We start from the raw sequence: 20,466 nt of genomic DNA on the forward strand, positions 1-20,466 counted from the left end.
TAATGATGCTGATGATGGTAATGCTTGTGCTGCTGCTGATAATGATGATGTTGATGATGTGATTATCATAATGATGATTTACTGATAAAGACGACGACGGTGATGATGGCGAAGAGCACATTTATATGGAACATTTCCCCATTGTTAGATGTGAAGCCTATATTTGAATACCAGTTTTTCTCCTCGTCACAGGACGCGCTACCGGAGACCCAGTGGCCGGCTAAGACTATGCTTCTAATCAGCATGTGCTTCCCGTACGGCGTCTGGCTGCTCGTCTACTCCAGCAAGTCGCTGTTCGGCAGCTCCACGTGGCCTTCTTTCTCGCTGCTGTCCTCGGTAGGTACGAGAGGGAGTCGTAGTGTAGTACGAGAGGGAGTTGTAGTGTAGGTACGGGAAGGAGTCGTAGTGTAGGTACGAAAGGGAGTCGTAGTGTAGGTACGAGAGGGAGTCGTAGTGTAGGTACGAGAGGGAGTCGTAGTTTAAGAACGTGAGGGAGTCGTCGTGTAGTTACTAGAGGGAGTCGTAGTGTAGGTACGAGAGGGAGTCGAAGTGGAGTGATAGAGTTGGAGTCGTGGTGCAGTCAGATAGTGGGAGTCGTGGTTTAGTCAAGTTGTAACAAGGTAAGAGAGGGAGTCGTCCGACACGAACTAGGTTTGAGAGAGAGATTCGTAGTGCGGTCAGACACAAGCTAGGAACGAGGGGGAGTCCTCAGGCACGAGCAAAAGTGCATAGAGCGTTTCGTATTTTCTAGAAAGGATGTAATCAGATATTAACCCTTATCAGCTCCACAAGATGTAAAAGTCTTAGTGTTGTGGAATAAAATGTGTAAATGAATATGTGGAGCTTTCTTGAAAACCGGCATAAGCGTGTCCAGTCAGGGACGACACTTTACGCCTAATTGTATTTTCGTTCAGAAAATACTTCCTAACAACGAAAATCCAGTCTAGGTGGGCAGCGTCATCCCTGATAACCCATTGCGGATTATACAGGCTAATCTTGGACGATACTAACATTACGCTAATGCATTAAGCTAGGTTTTCTCAGAGCGAGGCGCAATAATATTTTTTACCCCCCTCCTCTTTTTATGTTTTTCAGGTGCTGCTGCTGGAGCTGTTACACACGCTGGGTCTCTGCCTGCTCGTGTTCAGGGTTCTACCCGCGCTCGACATGATGAGAGGCTTCATAGTGCTCAGTGGTATCTATGTCGTGCCCGCTTTCCTGAAGACGATCTTCGAGAGCCGGGATCCAAACACGCACCTCGGTCGGAAGTGTTCGCTCTTTATGCTTAACATTGTGGCGTTCTTGATACAGTTAAGTAGTATGGTGTTGTGCCTTATGTTTCAAGTCACGATGACATCAACGGAGAAGAGCGCAATACGAAATAAGGTCCTTGTCGAAGACATCGACCCCCTGGTAACAAGGTCGCCCCTGCCTAGTGGATATTTTGGTGACACTGTGATGTTCGAACTTCCGCTAGCGTTAATTCTGATTTCTTGCGCGTTTTGGGAAAATTTCGTGGAAGGCGACTTTGAGATATGCGGACGCGAGCTTAAATTTAATTCGTGGAAGAAGCTTTTGCACCATGCGCGAGGACGTTTGTACATATTTGTTAGTGTTTGGAAGGCTCTCTGGGTGGTGGCGTTTGCGGTTCTGCTGCAGCAAGGGTTTACATTTAACTTACATTATTCGTTAAATCAAACAATAAATACATCAGTTACGTCATCACCCAACCCGTTACTTGATAACGGAACCGCCGTCCCCACAATTCGTTTATTTCGGCGAGACGTGGACCACGTGCATTCAATAGCTAGTGGTGTTGCGACAAACGTGACGACGTTTGCGCCAATAACAACTCAATCGCAGACGAGAAATTCAGTCGAAAGATCAGACTTCCCAACACCCGCTACTTCAACGGTGGAAACGTCACATATACACAAACACACGTCACATCCGTTCACGTTATCGGCAGACATGGTCGCTCATTTTGAGTTATACGGCGTCCTTTACCTGCAGATAATTTCAAGCTCCTTCGTGACCTACTTCGGATCCCTAGCGTGCAAGCTATGTATGCAGCTCGTCGGCTTTTCACTTCCGCTCACCCTCGCATCGCCGGCGGCCGTTGCAGTTGTGGTTCTGCAAAGCGTCTTCGAATTTCTTCCCACTGGACGCTTGGTGTGGGTGGGAGTGGAAGCTGATGTTAACTCCTGGGCGCTTCACCTCGTCTGGATCGGAATCTTATGGTTGTCGGAAATATTTATTGTGTTGCACATCTGGTTCCCTGGAAACGGGCGGATGGAGAAAATAGACAGGTTTGGATCATTTATCTATACATTCAGACGCACTATTTCCTTTTTTGTTAAAATGTATTTTTTGATAATATTTGTTTGAAAGTCAGAAGTAGCTATGTGCCTTCTTTGGACAATTAATTGTAAATTGATTACCATTACCTGCTTTCAATTAACGCTTTCAATTAACGACTTCAATACATTAAAACAATTTACCTGTATATGTATATCAATGCAATAATTCTCTGGTACTATGACCTATAGTTTCAGTCATTTAAGAAATAGACATGAGACTACTATAATAATGACCCGAGTTATGCGAAAATGGGTCTTATGGCATATGCGTTCAGCGTAGCTTCTGGCCAGCCTACGCATTGGCACAGTCTGGTCAGGAGCTACGCTATTCGTTAATGAGACCCCCGAACATTTCGTTACTTTATAGCGGACGGAGTAACTCCTAACCTGACTGCGAGAATGACATATGACATACTTGCGCATGACATAGCTCATATATGTAAGTGCATACTATGCCTACACAGATGCTTTAAACTGATCAATTAACATGTACGTTTTCCTCTTTTTTACCGATATAGGTTGTTTGTAACTCCCGTGAGGTGCGGAATCTTGTCGGACCAGTCTCTAATGCTCAGACGCCGACGTAACGATCAGGACCAGAATTTTGCTTCCGGTGCAGATGACGAGTTCGCCGAGCCGGACGCCGAGCAGTACAAAGCAGACGACGTCGTTCCGCAGATCTACGCATGCGCGACAATGTGGCACGAGACCAGAGCGGAAATGACCAACTTGCTTAAGTCCATTTTTAGGTGATTGTTCTTCTATTAAAAAAAGGGACACATTTTGCATCCGCCTCTGTGAACTTGTTAAAAAACTTACAAAATGATTAAGAGATAAGTTAATATATAATTGAATCTTATGATTATATATTTTGTGTGTTCAATAATAAGGGATGGGAAGGAATCCTGAAAATATATTCGAATATTCCTTTATCCTTATATTCGAATATTCAATCTACAAGCGGTCTGATCTAAATGTCCGAACTTTTGAGCATCCGAAAAAATAGCTATGTTCTTTGTCGTCACAAAAGTCACTATTGTTTTTATTTTCAATGCGTTTTTGAAGAAGCGGGATAAAGAAGTCTTCGCCATTTAGGACAGACAATATAAAATATACACCGGTACAATGACATATTTTTGCATGTAAAATGTACGTACGTGTATGTGGAATATTGCATATTACCAGTACTTCATATCAATACCATTCCTCCGATGACAGCGTTTATAGAATTATTAAATGTGAACGTTGTATGCGTACAGGATGGATATAGACCACAGCGGTCGGTACCTTGCTCAGAAATTCTACAAAATCAGAGACCCAGACTACTATGAGTTTGAAGGTACTTTTTGTCTGCCTTTTTAAATAATAGCCTAAGCTTAGATCGCTGAAATTCAAGTTCACAAAATTACCATTCAACTTTGGATAATTTGTATGTTTAATTTAACAAAGCTTTATATGAAGCAGAAATTTTGCGATGTTCTAGCCAAAATATAAAGCATTTTAACAACGTTTTAACACTGCTTCTGCTGTTTAACGTATCTATTACTCAGAACTTTAACCTTTCTCCCAATTTTGCTGTGAACATGTATGCGTGTGAAATTTCGGGCACGTTTATTACTTTGTTTACTTATGGTACGCCGCCAGACTACGCGGCAATCGACTTTTTATGTTATCAGCGCTTTTACTTTTCACTTACCTGTCCCACATTAGCGCACATCTTCTTCGACGACGCCATGGAGCTGACCGACGACGACTCGTTGGTACCCAACATGTTCGTGTCCGACCTTATGGACTGCATCGACGACTCGCTCAGGTGACACAGCACATTTCTGAAGTGGGAGAAATGAAATATTAAACAGACTCGTTTATATATTATTTTCACTAATGTTGAGAGTTGAATAAGAGGCATTAATTTGTGTAATAATGACAATAATAAATATTTAATGACAAACACTGAAATATCTTAAAATAAAAATACGTTAGTTGTTTCGCGTGATTGCATCGTGTTCACTGTTAAAGCACTGTATACGCTTTTGCAGCTCTGTACATGAACGTCAGATGGCGCTCGGGCCTCCGTCGAGAACGCCGACGCCGTACGGTGGTCGGTTGACATGGAAACTGCCCGGCGGCACGAGGCTGATAGCACATCTGAAAGACAAGCACAAGATCCGCCACAAGAAACGCTGGTCACAGGTAGGGCACTGTTAGGGCCCAAAACTATGTGTTGAGCAAAGATTTATCACGTCACAATGGCCTCCCCTGCTTCACCGCAATTGACCGATACACATATTGATGTCACTCTGTCAGAATTTATTAACACATAAGTGCGTATTTAGTTTATGTTTAAGCAAGGACTACCATGAGTTATTTTACTCAGACTCATAAGAGTTGTATGAGAGATCTAACAATGCAACCATTCGACCAAAACAACTCTTGTAACAAATATATACATTAAATCCATGTCATGGGTACACAAGTAAGACAATAACAACAACAAAACAATTATCTTAATAACCATACTTATCTTACAAACAAAATCAAAGGACTTTCAAAAGTGTCCTTTGCATGCTGCATATAGGTAACTTGATACATATATTTTGTCGCCATTCCATGACGTCATCAATTTCTCCCCTCCCCCACCCCCCCAAAAAAACAACCTTGAAAAACCCCAAAACATTACAACAAAACAACACGCAAATAACACTTCCAGTCATGAATGTAATATTTGTTCAAGTACAATGACAACCAATTCTCCATGAACCATTCACTAGGAAATAATAGGATTTTACAACTGCTATTGTCCCTTTCTCCTTGCAGGTGATGTACATGTATTACCTCCTCGGCTATCGGATTCTCGCCAAGCCCGAGAATCTCCTCACCAAGGACGAGGTGGACGGTAGTCATGACGATGGTGGTTTCCAGCGCGTGAAGCTCACGGACAGCCAACTGCGCAGGCGCAGAAGGTCAGCACACTTCACACGCAGCGTCATCTTCAATTACGTCACAGATGAGGTCCATAGTCAGGTAATATACTTGGTTCATGTGTTATTCATGTTGTTTGAGCACATTGCATGGCATACAGCTATTTTTTCGGCGTAGCTGTTTAACCCAGCTTTTCACCTTAGCTAACCTTTGTAAGCGTCCAATCAATTTGAATATAAAATTTCTCGCCGGTAGGCCTGAAACTTTCCGAAAAAAACACGTGCGATCTTCAAACAGTTATCACCTTTACATTCATATGTTATACGATTGACTTTTTATTTGTTGGAAGTACAGAGTATGATAAAAATGGATAATACAGTGCATTTTGCAACGATGTTCACTGCATGCTCAGCATGAAACAATTTAACTTTATCTCTAATAAAAAGGCTTGAGAGATAGAGCAGGTTCACACTCACTATCGACATCAATACAGAGTCTGTGCACCTTTATAGTTAGAAGATTGTCAGCTTCAGAGCGTTTTCATATTTAGTAATTACCACCGTATTGCATTATGTGCACTCGTATATTTTAGATCATATAAGTTGTTCCCTATCCTGATATACTCTTTGACAAACATATTAAAATTGTTTTCGAAATTGAACGTTAAACACGTAAATGTATAAAGTTTTAAACAAGCCGTCGTTCCAGCTGTGGAATCGTTACCTCACGGTAACGAATTGCATTCCAGCCCACAAGGTATCAAGGTCAGCTCGCGGTCAGTAACAGTATCTTAATATAAACGCTTTCGCGTGAACTAAGTGAACTTACATTTTGTTTGACCAGAAATATCATAAATGAAGATATTCGGCGTTGTTAGTATGGTATGTCACTCATTAATTCTTAATGCGTTTTCAACATTTCCATATAACGTACCAGTTTTGATTAATTTTATGAGAAATATTCAACCATATAGACCAATTTATTAAGCATGAGCGCGATGATTCACAAAATAAAAAATAATTGAACCAAATAACATAGTCCGACAAACCACTAAACAGGTCTGTTCGAAGAACTCGCGTATAAATACGCGTATTTCAAATCTGTACAGATGATTCGCGTGTTGCCGTTTGACGAGTACGTTTTCATTAATGTTCATTCTTCTTGTGTGTTTTTTTAATTCTGTATCTATAGATATATGGTAAAAATAATATAATAAAGCGAAATAAGCTTCGAAATCTGGCGCAATTTAATTGCGTGTGATGCAGCGAAGAACTGCGCTAAAAAGGCATTCGCTATCTTCGATTTTTTTTAAATACAATTTTGATATTTCATCAACACCAACCACAATCAACGCCGTATATCTTTTTTAAAAAGATATTTATTGTAAAAATTTTCGCATTGATTAAATGGTTAATAGCACCCTTTATGCCGTCCCTAGTCATGGAGCGCGTTTTTTATGTTTTGTTCTTCAAATGTGTATATATACGTTTGTGTTCACGTTTATGTCGAAGGTTTTGTACTTTTTTCGCGAGTTTATCTGTGATAAATATCACTCATTTTGTAAATGTATCCCTTGTGTTTCTCAAATAACCTTCCAAAAACTAAACGTCAACGTTATTGTGGAAACATTTCAATTAATTCTAATGTTCCCCTAACATGGAACAAAACTTCGTGCCATTAATCAAGTGAAGCGTTTGATACCGTTGTTTTTTTCATCGGATAATATTTAACTTCACGTTTGGTAATAAACTGTGTGAGAGATTTGTCGCCCTACAATGGTCGTTCAAGAAGTTACATAAAGATAACATTTAACAAGCGCTTAACATCAATTGCGAGTATGCTTAACATGTCATAATATTTTTTGCTCACGCGCGTGTTTATTGATTGTTCAACCAAAGCTCTGTTTTAAATTTCTTGCTTGTCTGGTTCAATCACTTATATCTTTAACCACCCACTCGTTCGTCAATTCATGCGTCTGCCCCTCAGCTCATACGTTCATTCATTCGATATTTCATCCGTCCATCCGTTTGTCCGTCAAGTCTTCCATCCACTCATTCATTAATCGAGTGAATAGTCCAAGTTACTGATGCTTGCTAGTTCTGAACCAATACGGGTATAACCCAAGCGTACATTTGTCGTCCCCAGGCGGAGAATACGTACATCCTGACGTTGGACGGCGACGTAGACTTCCATCCGAACGCCGTCCGCCTACTGATTGACAGTCTGAAGACGAACAAGAAGGTCGGCGCCGCCTGCGGGCGTATCCATCCTATCGGATCCGGTACGCAACGGGTTTCGTTATAAAATGCGTGTTTTAACTGCGTTTGAGTGGGAAAAACATAATGTCTCGAATGGGCTAATTGTAGATATTAAATAAAAGGTGTAACATTCGTTGAATATTGCGATCTTTAAACGACTTTCACACGTTTCACGTACTCTTAAGTCGTCCGCTAACATAGGGCATTCAAATATCTATACCTGGTTTGAATGGTGAAAAAATGTAAGTATCCCCTACTCTCAAGTTGTCCGCTAACATAGGGCATTCAAATAACTGTACCTGGTTTGGGAGGATATAATGTAGGTGTCATTTTTGTGGTATGTCAATAAAAGAGAATTTTAAACCTAAACTAGATTGGTCATGCTATACAACGGTCTTATTCCCATCAATAATGACAGTGAATGTTTCTACAGGCCCATTGCTGTGGTACCAGCAGTTCGAGTACGCCATTGGTCACTGGCTGCAGAAGGCCACCGAGCACGTCTTTGGTTGCGTCATGTGTGCGCCGGGCTGCTTCAGCCTCTTCCGGGGCTCCGCGCTCATGGACGACAACGTGGCGCGCACGTATGCCACCCGCGCCACCGAGGCCGGACACTACGTCCAGTGCGACCAGGGTAAGAGAATTAGCGCACGGGTTTTCTATACATGCATGTTTAAGTGTATTTATGCTTTGTCGATTTGTATACTTATAATATTATTTTGACAATAAATTACGTTGAAAAAAAGAAGTTTACGCTTTGTCGATTTAAATATATAAACTTTTTCTAACAATAAATTTCGTTTGGATATGAACTCAAAGGGTCGGGCACAATTAGAATACATTTGTCCGTGTCCACGAAGCTAAATCAATCACATGAACACTGTCTGGTGTTATTCTGGTTCCAGGAGAAGACCGGTGGCTGAGCACACTGCTCCTTCAGCAAGGCTACCGGATCGACTACTGCGCCGCGGCGGACGCTCTTACCCACGCACCGGAAACGTTCTCTGAGTTCTTCAATCAGCGACGTCGGTGGGGTCCCAGCACCCTGGCGAACATCGTGGACCTCCTTGGCAGCTGGCGGGCGACAATAAGCATCAACGACAACGTGAGCACCCTGTACATTCTGTACCAGTTTTGCATGATTATATCCACCATTCTCGGACCGGCCACTGTCCTCCTCATGTTGGCCGGCGCGTTCACCGTCGTATTCAAGACCAGCGTTCTCGGTTCCTACTGCATGGCGTTGATTCCGGCCGTCCTGTTCATGGTCGTCTGTATTTACGCTAAGGCCGAGACCCAGATGACCGTGGCCTCCATCATGAGCGCCATCTACGCCATCCTGATGACCATTGTCCTGGTGGGAACAATTGGTCAAGCCATAGACGGTGGGATGACCAGTCCTAATGTTATCTTTTTGGTTCTCCTCGTGTTCATATTCTTCATTTCCGCGCTGATGCACCCGGAGGAGTTCTTCTGCGTCATCCCGGGCGCTCTATACTTCATCTGCCTGCCGACGGGTTACCTGTTACTCACCATATATTACCTGTGTAACATGAACGTTGTGTCGTGGGGAACGCGTGAGATCCCCACAAGAAAGACAAAGGAACAGTTGGAGGAAGATAAACGGCTCGAAGAGGAGAAAAGACTGAAGAACGAGCGAAAAAAGAAAGGTCTTCTGGGGTGGATGGGACTGAACGGCTTCTTCAAAGAATTGGGCGACGTCCTGAAGCAGATGCGTAGCGACGGGTCAACGAAAGAAAAATCCAAAACAGATATGCTATTAGAGGAGCTGATACACGAGATGAGATCAGGGCGGGAAAACCGACCCATGCATCGCATGACGTCATCATCGACGATGACAATGACTGATGAGGAAACGCGGGTCATTGAAATACATGAACCGATTGATACGAGAAAGCAAAAACCAGAGGTCAAGCATGTGGATGACGTTCCGGTATGGTTGCAGCGGGAAGAACTAGAGAACCCGAGTTGGTTAAACTCGAATGCCTGTGGCGATGGGCCTGTTAGACACCTGTCCGAGAAAGAGAGCGTCTTTTGGAACCAAATCATAGCCAAGTATCTTCACCCGATCAACGAGGATCGGATTCACCAAGAAAAAGTCGCGAACGACTTGAAGAATCTCAGAAACAACGTCGTATTCGGCTTTTTCATGAGCAGCGCACTTTGGATCGCGCTGGCGATGCAGCTGCAGATTCTTCAAGATGAGCTCAAGGATAAACTCTTCATCAAAATTCCTCGCTTCGACAGCGATGAAGACCTCGCGTTCGAGCCGCTCGGACTGATTTTCCTCGTGTTCTTCGCGGCCATTTTAGGCGTCCAGTTTCTCGGCATGTTTGTGCACAGATGGGGCACGGTGCTCCACATGCTATCCATCACCGAACTGTCCTGTGGCAAGAAGTTCAGCGAGAAGGACAAAGTACGTGACGTCATATCCAAGGCGATGGAGCTCCAGAAACTATGCAACATAGAGAACGAGCCTATGCCGGACTATGACGAGCCTATTCCGGACTACGGTTATTCGGATGTTGAGGACGAGTTTGATTCAATTTCTATCGCGACAGCCGACACTATGAATTCGGCTACCCCGTCGTTTTATAATTCAAACCCGCTCGGGACTCGGACTCCCAAGCAGGAGATCTTTGATAGGCGTGGACATTCCAGTGGCGCTGCTCTCAGGAAGGCGTTCGAGAAGCGCTTCCGTTATGAGCACCAGAACTTCCGGAATGACGAGGAAGGCGGTGAACGTCAGTTAGATATGAACCCTACTCATGCACGCGATCCTGCGTCTATCGTTTAAAGACTAAATACTATATTGTTATGTCTTTTCTTTTAGAGGTGTTTTAATATGGAATGATTATCAAATAATTTTAACGTGAGGATTATAGCATAATATATTATTTGTATTCATTTTGAACACTATAAAATCAGTTTCATACCATTTAATTCAAATCCAGAAACAACATTGTATAAATACAAATCCTGAAAATGTTCTATATGATAACGCTTGTTTTTGCTTACGCTTTATATATTCATGTAGGCGTTTAATTAAAATATTATGTTTTGTGGGTCTTGTTGTTGTTCTTTTTAGTGTTGTTTATGATGATGATTATAGCGGGAGAATATGTAAGTTGAAACAAAAATAGTCTAGACTCAATATATTTTTATAGCATCAGTTTTAAAACAGAACATGCCTTATTCTTAATTGATAACAATAATACTAGATAAATAATTGTTGAAATTCGTTAAACAAAGAATTTACATATAAAACGTTCTTACCCTAAATAATACAGGTATTTATTATATCCCTTAACGTGAGATGCATCATAAAAAAACCGGCTCTTAAACAAAAAATGTTTTGTTGGCCGGAAAAATGACCACCAATACCACATTCGAGTTGTAACCACGAATGTCTACAGTCTACGAAATATCTTCAAGACTGTGTATAGCCCGAAGTAGTCCGAATGCCTGTGTCCAGGAAACGTTTCGATCGTTTTCTTTCTCAGAATCCCTTTTGAGCGCCGGAAGTGACCGAGACGACTTCGAGGAAGACGGTTTGTATGACGGGGTCAAATAGTTATAATTTGAGATCATTTCGTTCTCGAGGCGTCGACTGCCGGAGAGGCGGTCCGCTTGCTCAATCTTTATCCTCGACATTTTGTCAACGAGTTCCGGCATGCTTAAGTCTCTTGATTTCAACTTTCTAGGACTTCCGGTACGCGAAGTATCCGACAAACTCTCCGGGTTTTCCGAGTCCACAGATAGCGAATGCTTACCAGACAGGTATAAAGACCGTCTGCTTTCCACGGACGTTCTTCTCAGACGCGCCGCTTTCAGATCATAATCAACGCCGTCCTTTCCGTTTTCACTCGCCCTGTCTTGCTCCTGAATGCTCGACACCGCCGGCGACTTGCTGACGGATATCCGGCGATCAGACGTCTCGGCGTCTTCCTCCGCGCCATACCCGTACTTCATTGGGTATAACACTGCCGCCTGCAGGCGGAACGAGTCGTTGGTAGCGCCTCTATGCACGATGTTGTCTCGAGGATCGGGAACCTTCTCCACCACATCCTGTATCCCGTGCTTCCTCGCGAGCTTATGGACGAGATCGAACAGGTTTTTCACGCCACTGTACTTCAGTTTTATAATATCCGAAAATGAAACGTCATTTTTGCGCTTTATTCTACCACCGTAGGAGGAAACCGACATCGAATCATCCCAAACCTTAAGTTCGAAACGATCCGGAACCCCCTGTGAGACCGTTTGCTTTTCACTTTCTTCAAGAATCTCGTCTACTTCTTTTTCGTCTTCGTTTATCATGGGCAATATTGGCGCGAACACTACGCTTGGTTTCCTGTTTTTCTGGTTGCCATGTTTTGATTTTTTGAAGTGAACATCTTCGAGCTGGTCGTCTGCTTCCCTAATCAAATCTTCCACTGAACCGTGAGCGGTCGTCTGCAGGTAAATCGGTCCACCCTTAAAATCCATGTGAGTATCCGAAAGCTGGCTAAGCGTCTCTTCCGCGATGTCGTGATCGTCCGGTCGACTGAAATCATCATTGGACAATATCGTCGGGACTTTGTCTTCCGGTTCCGGTGTTTTAGCCGCCGCTTCGAATTTCAGTCTCAGATGAAGCGCCTCCAAAAGAGCTCTGTCCTCGTCGTGTTTCCTTTGATCTCGAATCAGTTTTATATGCTCTATTCTCGTCTGCTTTAGTTTGCGAACATACCGAGCCAACTTCATGCGCATCTTGATCTGTTCACGACGGATGTTGTTTACTGCACATGCGGCATCTTTTCGGTACATGTTCAAAGTGCGTTTGTACTCTAGCTCACTTCCGGCAACGCGCGTGATCACAACGCGCCCTATTTCGCTCTGGATCCCGGCTATTTTAGCGTATGTGGACTGTGACATCACTAGTTCCTGGAAGAAATAGCCACGTGTTATAAAATATTATAAATTATAGTTTTATTGTACGCTAAATTTTAAAGTAAAATGCCACTTCATTTTTGTACAATTCCATGGTTTATATCAATAACAAAAACAATTGGTGTTATTGAATATGTTTTATGCGTACTGTTTAAGTTCCGTGAATGCCGCAATTTTTATTATTCCGCATATCTGTGTATAAATGTAACATTTTGATTGCATATTCATTACTTAATGCTCCGAGCACGCTGTCCGGTAAGAGACAAAGTGATGCGCAATTACTGGCTATTGACTGGCTGTTTACCAATAATTATAATGAAAGACAGTCAAAAGAGAAACTCGTCAGCGCACTTTTGAATGGATTCACATTTAGTAACGAACGATTCAATGAATGCAGTAAAATAGGATAAATGTAGTCCATTTATCGGTCAAATAATTTGAGAATGAAATCTGAAAGATAGAAATTTAAAAAGAAACATCATTCATGTATTACCGGTACTTCAAGTCTCATTCTGAAAAGCAATATACAAATATTGCTTTAACATTCAGTATAATTACTAAAACATTAATTCAACAACAAAAATCTAACGATAACGCATAAATTTAACTTCGCATTCCACAGAATATAGTTCAGTAAAATTTAAATCATAATGTGCTCACAATGAAATGCCGCGGACGTTTCTTTTATGAAAATCCTGTGTAAGAACAACATTTGAATCTCATCATGCCAAAATGGGTCTTATGCATTATGCGGCCAGACTAGATCCAAACCCGCATGCACATCCGCACAGTCCGGTCAGGAGCGACCCTGTCCGTTATAAAGTCACTCAAGCTTTTATTGTCCCATTAGCGGTCAAAGTGGTCTGGAGCTACGCTGGTCGCCTATGGCATAATACCCATTTTCGCATGACGCGGATTATAAATAATTTATTAAATGTATTCCGAAACGTTCGGTCCGAAAGGAAAGTATACCAATGCACCAATATGCATATAAAACAAACGTATACAATAAACATATTTGATAAAATGGACAATATTTTATATATATTTTTAACAGTATTAAAGATGATTTTAAATGATTTGTATCAAGCTTAACTTTGAAAATATTTTTGGACTGAATCTTTAACGATTTGTGTACATTAAAAAATAACAAATTTCAAAATCATACAGACTCGTATTTTTTATCGATGATTATTTAATTTGAAATAGTTAAATACTTGTTAAGATACACAAATAATTTATTAATATAAGAATAAAAAAGCCTTACCCTTTTCATTTCCGTTCTTGCCCATCGAAACAGCGTGTCGTCCGTCTGTGCGGTCCGAGTTCGCAGCATTGTCCACTACCGGCTAGTCGCTTTACCACTGTTCGAGAGTTCGTTTTAGCTAAACTTGCGTCGCCGTCTTCGATATATGATTTCACTAGGTGCTCATTACCCGTATGCGTACGTTAAAGAGTAAAGGCTTATATCCACCATAAAGAACAATGTCAGTGTGTCGAGCGTGTGCGGTTATGACTTTACGAAAACCGTGCTATTCTTCACAATTAGTAACACCGACAGCAACACTGTTTAGTGTCTGTAAATCAAATGTTACATTCACTCTATGTTCATTTTGTTATTCCCTGATTTATTGATAAAGCACGCGTGAAGTCCAGCGACTAAAAGAGTTGATCCTAGTATTTCTCCTTTCTTTTCCACTAACCGGTCTAGATGTCAGATTCGACCGCCACGAAAATACAAGGTCATTGCTTGATAAATACTTCTAATAATATTTACCTTTATTTTAATTAATATTTGTTCCCATCTAGTTTTGAAATAAAATAAAGTCAACTCGTTCTAAAGGGTGAACAGTTTCAATTGATCGACGAAATAAATCTTAACAAACCACACTCCTAATTAAAATTGACGGTACCTTTCTTATCCATAAGGTACTTGATTATTTAATTCCGCTCTTATATTATTTATGCAAATGATCAGTGATTTGTCAATGTTTTCCTTTATCAACTTCTGCTACAATAATATTTGCCAGTTTATCCTCGCTTATATGTCTTCTATGACGTACACTATCCGCTCAGGTATTGGACCATTAAAGCGACTCTGTCTGGATAAATATTAAAATTTAAATCATTACTTAAATTAAAATTAAAATTATTATTATTATTATTATTATTATTATTATCATTATCATTATTATTAGCATTATTATTATTATTATTATTATTATTATTATTATTATTATTATTATTATTATTTTATTATAATTATTATTATTCCGTTATATTGTACCTGCTGGAACAGACGCTCCACGAATGCTATTTGTGTTGTTGCTTTTCCAATTCTAATATAATATTCGCTTTCAACAAGGAATGGTTGTCTACTGACTATATCAGAACTGTTACAAGTGTTCAACATTTGCTACAAATCCTGATTCAAAGTCAGAAGCTCAGACACAGTCATCCAACCGAATGGCAGCATCATCTTTCTGTTATATAAAGAAATACGCAAAATCGTGAGCATTCTTCACTTTGTTGAAACTGCGCACGAATTTGCAAGTCGTTACACTTTTCGATAAAGATTTGTGGTCACCTATGTGTACTTTTATTCGATAGACTTTTTCAAAGTTCAAAAAATGTCAATGACAAAAAGGTCTATTATATTTGCAAGAATGAGCACTTTATATTCAAGCAAGCCTAATTACACTATTGAGTGACAAAATTGATAAAAAAATATCGGTTCGTCTATCGATTAAAACGATTTAAAAACGTTAGAATTAAAGATTATAATATTTATAAAATTTAAAAGGTACTTTTTAAACATATTTCTGATAAACATAGTGCATTTTGCAATTTTAGCACAATCAAGACATCATTTTTTTGCAAAATTCGTGAGCTGTATTAACCACCGATGACCTAATCCGATAATTGGACTTATTCAAGCTAGCTATATCACGAACCGGTAATAACACCAATTAAATAAATACAATCGTCACTGACACCTCGCAGTCGATTTGGATTAGATGAGATTAGATTAGACTGGTCATATGTCACATCATATGTCAAAACAGAGTAAAAAAAACGAAAGGGGGGCAGAAACGTACCAAGGACGACGCCTCTTCTAATTATACAAACGACCAACCAGAAAAGTGCGTAATAATGTCAAACCAGTCGCCGGAAGCATCAGCCACTGCACAGCTGACTGCACAGCTAACTGGTGTCGGGCCACCAACACAAGCTGCGTATGGAGGGCAATATTACCCCCCACATCTGCAATTCATGACGCCACAGAACTATACTTACCCTGGCTATCAAAGCACACCACAATATCCGGTTACGCCACAAACACCTACAGAAAACCAATCTCAAACACCTCAGTGGGCAAAATCTTTAATAGAAGACATTAAAAGCATAAAGCTATCCGTGGCAAAAATGGACGAAATTGAAAAGTTTCTGAATAAGTTAAACATGAAAGTAGAATGGCTGGAACAAAACGTGAAATCCATCGAAGCTCGAACGAAAGAAATTGAATCATCTTCTCAATTTATGAATAATGAATTGGAAGACACCAGGCAGAAAATCAAATCCACCGACACAGAGATTAAAAACATTAATAAACATCATAAAGAACTAGAAGAAAAGATACAAAACATTAAATTGCAAGCAGATGAAAACGAGCAAAAAACGAACGACCTAGAAGCAAGAAGCATGAGAGAAAATGTTTTGTTCTATGGTTGCCCCGAAGTGTTAAATGAAAATTGTGAGGGGACTGTGAAATCAATAATTTCAGAAAAGCTTCGAATAGTGGAGAATATAACATTAGACAGAGTTCACAGACTTGGTAAACCCAGTAACGGAAAATGCAGACCGATAGTGGCCAAATTCCACTACTACCAACAACGAGAATTGGTACGGACGACGGCTATCACCAAAACAAATGACCTCAAATCCACCGGGCTGGGCATCGGAATTCAGCAAACCAAAGCAGAGGCGGGAAAAGAACACTCTATTCAACCGTGAAAAGAGCGCCGGTAAACAAGTGAAGTGGGCCGGTGCAAAACTTTTATCACGCGAAAATGGAAGCAGTCAGTTCAAGGAGGTTACACACTAGGACAAGGAAGGGAAGTTAAATGTTATAGCGTGGAACGTGAATGGACTTGCCAGAAAAATAAATGATGTTGACTTTCAAGAATACGTTAAAAAATATGATCTAATATTACTTTCTGAAACTTGGCTAAACAAAAAGCAACCGCTAAACACTGACTTTAATGTTTACGGTAATAAACGTTCTGGTACAAACAAAGGTCGCTTTAGCGGTGGACTTTCAATTTATTATAAAAATGAGTTATCAGATAATATATCCATTGTAGAAACTAATCAGTATGGAATAGTGTGGCTAAAATTAAAACAAAATTTGTCTTCTGTAGAGTCGGATATGTATCTGTGTCATACTTACATCCCACCTGTCAATTCGAAAGTTTTATATGACCAAGATTTCGATTTTTTTGATGAAATTGAGAAAGGGGTTGAGAAATATGGGCAGCTCGGAAAAACATGCATAACGGGTGACCTCAATTCCCGAACAGGTAACTTATCAGATATACTAGAGTACGATAAGTACCTTGACTGTTTTGAAGAATTAGATACAGAAAATATAAATACACATTTCCCAGTAATACGCAACAATCCGGACAAGGTAATTGATTGTTACGGTAAAAGGCTTATTAATCTATGCAGAGCTACTAATCATATTATCGTTAATGGTCGTCTCAACAAAGAGCATGACAATCAATTTACTTTCGTCTCAAATAGAGGCTTGAGTATAACGGATTATCTTATTATAAATGCAAACTATGTTGATAATATAAACGAATTTCAAATACTCAATTGGCAAAACTTTTCTGATCACGCAGGTGTTTACTTTTCTTTAAAATGTAACACCAAAACTAGACATATTACAACCGGTGAATACACAGAGGAAACTAGGCTTGTTTTTAACTCAAGTTTTGTTGAACAATTTCAAGACTCATTGGAAGAGAATATCAATTTGTTAAATGAAAACAAGGAAAACATTAATTGTGAAATAAAACATTTAACTAGCTATATTTATGACAATGCAGTAACAATTTTTGGAAAAAAAGTAAATATTAACCACGACAAAAAAATTCGAAATAAAGCAGATTCGCAGAAATGGTTTGATTATAACTGCAACACAGCTAAAAAAGAATTCAAACGCGCACGAAACATATTCAATAAATTAAAAACAGATGAAAACAAAACACACTTTGTAAATATGAGAACAAAGTACAATAAAATACGAAAGAAATCTAAAGCAAAATACAAAAAATCAGAAGGAAAAAAACTTGAAGACATAGCAAAATCAATTCCAAAACATTTCTGGAAATCCTTAGCAAAATGCTATAAACAAGCACCAAACAAGGATGACAGTATAACAGTAGCAGACTTGTATACGCACTTTCAAAACTTATTAGGCGAACAACCCGAACAAATAAATGAAAATGTTGCCACCACCGAATCTACGGATATTGATTTAGATAAAGAATTCACATTGCATGAACTCAAGGCAGCCGTCTTCCATCAAAAAAATAACAAGTCTTGTGGGCTTGATAATATATCTTCAGAACTAATTAAATCCTCGTTTAGTGTATTAGGACCACACCTCCTAGCAATATTCAACAAACTTTTCAACCATGCCGAATACCCGGAAGACTGGGGCCTCGGATACATCGTCCCTATATATAAGGGCGGGAAATCAAATGAAACAAAAAACTATAGGGGTATAACCTTAAATAATATCCTAGCAAAAATATACTCACAATTGCTACTCAACCGTTTAACAAACTGGACAAACAAACACCAAAAAATCATTAACTGCCAGTTTGGTTATCAAAAGGGCAAAAGCACATCAGATTGTATGTTTATACTAAACGCAATTATATCAAAAATAATAAACTCAGGTCAAAAAGTATACACCATTTTTATCGACTATCAACAGTGCTATGATAAAATCAATCACACACTACTTTGGCAAAAATTGATATCGGAAAATATGAGTTCAAAAATGATAAACGCTCTAAAAGCGATGTATAGTATTATAAAATCAGTAATTAAATTCAATCATAACTTGTCCGACCCATTCTCGATACACCAAGGAGTGAAACAAGGTGATTCCAGTTCATCACTGCTCTTCATGATGTTCGTTAATGACATGTTGGAGAACATAAATACAGATTTGGATGGTTTATTCACTATAGACGAGTTGAAATTATTTCTTATTTTAAATGCTGATGACCAAATTTTATTCGCAACGTCACCAAACTCACTACAACACATGCTAACAGACATAGAAGCATACTGTAATGCATCGAAATTAAAAAAAATACAGCTAAAACAAAAGTGCTTATCTTCGAAAAAGGAACACATTACACAAAGATCGATATCTTTCTGTATGGTGAAAAACTAGAAGTCGTTACTTCCTTTAAATATCTGGGGGTATACTTATTTAAAAACGGTAACTTTAACAGAACGCAAAAATGCATAGCAGACCATGCGTCAAAATCAATGCACCGACTTTTCTCAGTGGTCAACATGTATGAATTTAGCACAAAAAAGCAAACTCAAACTCTTTGATATCTTAGTAGCATCAATTTTGAATTACTCGTCTGAAATATGGGGTACTACACAGGCGAAAGATATTGAAGCCGTACACACGAAATTTTTAAGGAAATTACTGTGTGTAAATAAATCAACCAACCTTAGCGCGTTGTATGGAGAATTAGGAAGAATACCCTTTAATGAAATACGAAAAATAAACATTATTAAATACTGGTTTAAACTACTATCATCAAATGAGAGTAGCTTGATCAAAATTACATACAATATGCTAAAACAAGATACGGACAATGGACATACATACAACAATCAAAACTGGGCATACCATGTTAAATCCATTCTCGACAGCATCGGCATGTCCGAATTATGGATAAACCAAAACATAACCGAATCTCAATTTATACAATGCAAACAACGAATATTAGACACTTATACTCAAACATGGCACGCCGATATTAACAGCTCTACCCGTCTCTCTACGTACTGTTTATTCAAACATAGTTTATCGTTAGAAAGTTATTTAGACAAAATTAATGAACCAAAATATAAAATTGCCCTAAGCAGATTCCGTTTATCATCGCATAACCTAGAAATAGAAAGGGGGCGATACAATAATATTGAAAAAGAAAACCGTAAGTGCAAATTATGTAATATGAATACTGTAGAAACTGAGTATCATTTCTTACTAGTTTGCCCCACATATACGCACCTAAGAAGAAATCTTTTCAAGTCACAGTACTGCAGATGGCCAACAATTTCAAAGTTTCAAAGTCTGATGTCCAGTGAAAATTAAACTATGCTTATTAATCTAGCAAAGTTTATAAACGAAGCTTCAAATTTACGACGCCTACTACATACGTAATTAGTCTTTTAGAACGTAACAACCCTTTAGCATTATTCCATCTTTTATTTCACGCGCAACATACCTTAACTCAAATTCAATTTCTCATTCCTTATAAGTTTGAATATCATTATAAACAATGCTGATTGGTTTCCGCTCAACTTGTTGTTTCATTTTGAATTAATTTTTTTTTTAATGGCTAAGCTATTAATAATTTATGATATTAAATCAACTTTCAGAAATTGTTATTTTTTATAAATAACTATAACCATAATCCTCGTATTGAAATAATTTGATTTTTAATTATTTCTATAACTTGTTGCTGGATTCTTACTTAATTTTCAGTGAATGAATACTGTACTTCTTAACATTACATTGTTGTCAATGTCGAATATATTTTTTTTCAAACGAATATATAATTTTTTTTTTTCCACTAACACCATGTGTTCAATTTAACACTTAATCAACATCTGCCATGACTTGTATTACTTGTATATATAAAATGTACATG

General features: G+C 39.2%; 3 protein-coding genes across 4 annotated transcripts in view; 1 reads left to right on the forward strand and 2 right to left on the reverse strand.

Annotated features, from left to right (window-relative positions):
* The window catches only part of LOC127879882 (uncharacterized), a 232,349-nt gene that overhangs the window by 156,395 nt on the left and 55,488 nt on the right, over positions 1-20,466 (reverse strand). The gene's annotated exons all lie outside the window — the stretch shown is intronic.
* LOC127879890 (chitin synthase chs-2-like) lies at positions 194-10,573 on the forward strand. The gene is made up of 10 exons (XM_052426972.1): positions 194-336; positions 1,096-2,309; positions 2,879-3,109; positions 3,620-3,699; positions 4,071-4,173; positions 4,400-4,553; positions 5,178-5,384; positions 7,428-7,563; positions 7,974-8,174; positions 8,446-10,573. Exons 1-10 carry the CDS (start codon positions 229-231, stop codon positions 10,356-10,358), a joined length of 4,347 nt encoding a protein of 1,448 aa, XP_052282932.1. The 5' UTR covers positions 194-228; the 3' UTR covers positions 10,359-10,573.
* LOC127879885 (uncharacterized) lies at positions 10,702-14,519 on the reverse strand. The gene is made up of 2 exons (XM_052426964.1): positions 13,755-14,519; positions 10,702-12,481 (listed from the first exon to the last, which is right to left on the reverse strand). Exons 1-2 carry the CDS (start codon positions 13,821-13,823, stop codon positions 10,979-10,981), a joined length of 1,572 nt encoding a protein of 523 aa, XP_052282924.1. The 5' UTR covers positions 13,824-14,519; the 3' UTR covers positions 10,702-10,978.

Source organism: Dreissena polymorpha, chromosome 4 (assembly GCF_020536995.1).
Source record: "Dreissena polymorpha isolate Duluth1 chromosome 4, UMN_Dpol_1.0, whole genome shotgun sequence".
Lineage (NCBI taxonomy): Eukaryota > Metazoa > Mollusca > Bivalvia > Myida > Dreissenidae > Dreissena > Dreissena polymorpha.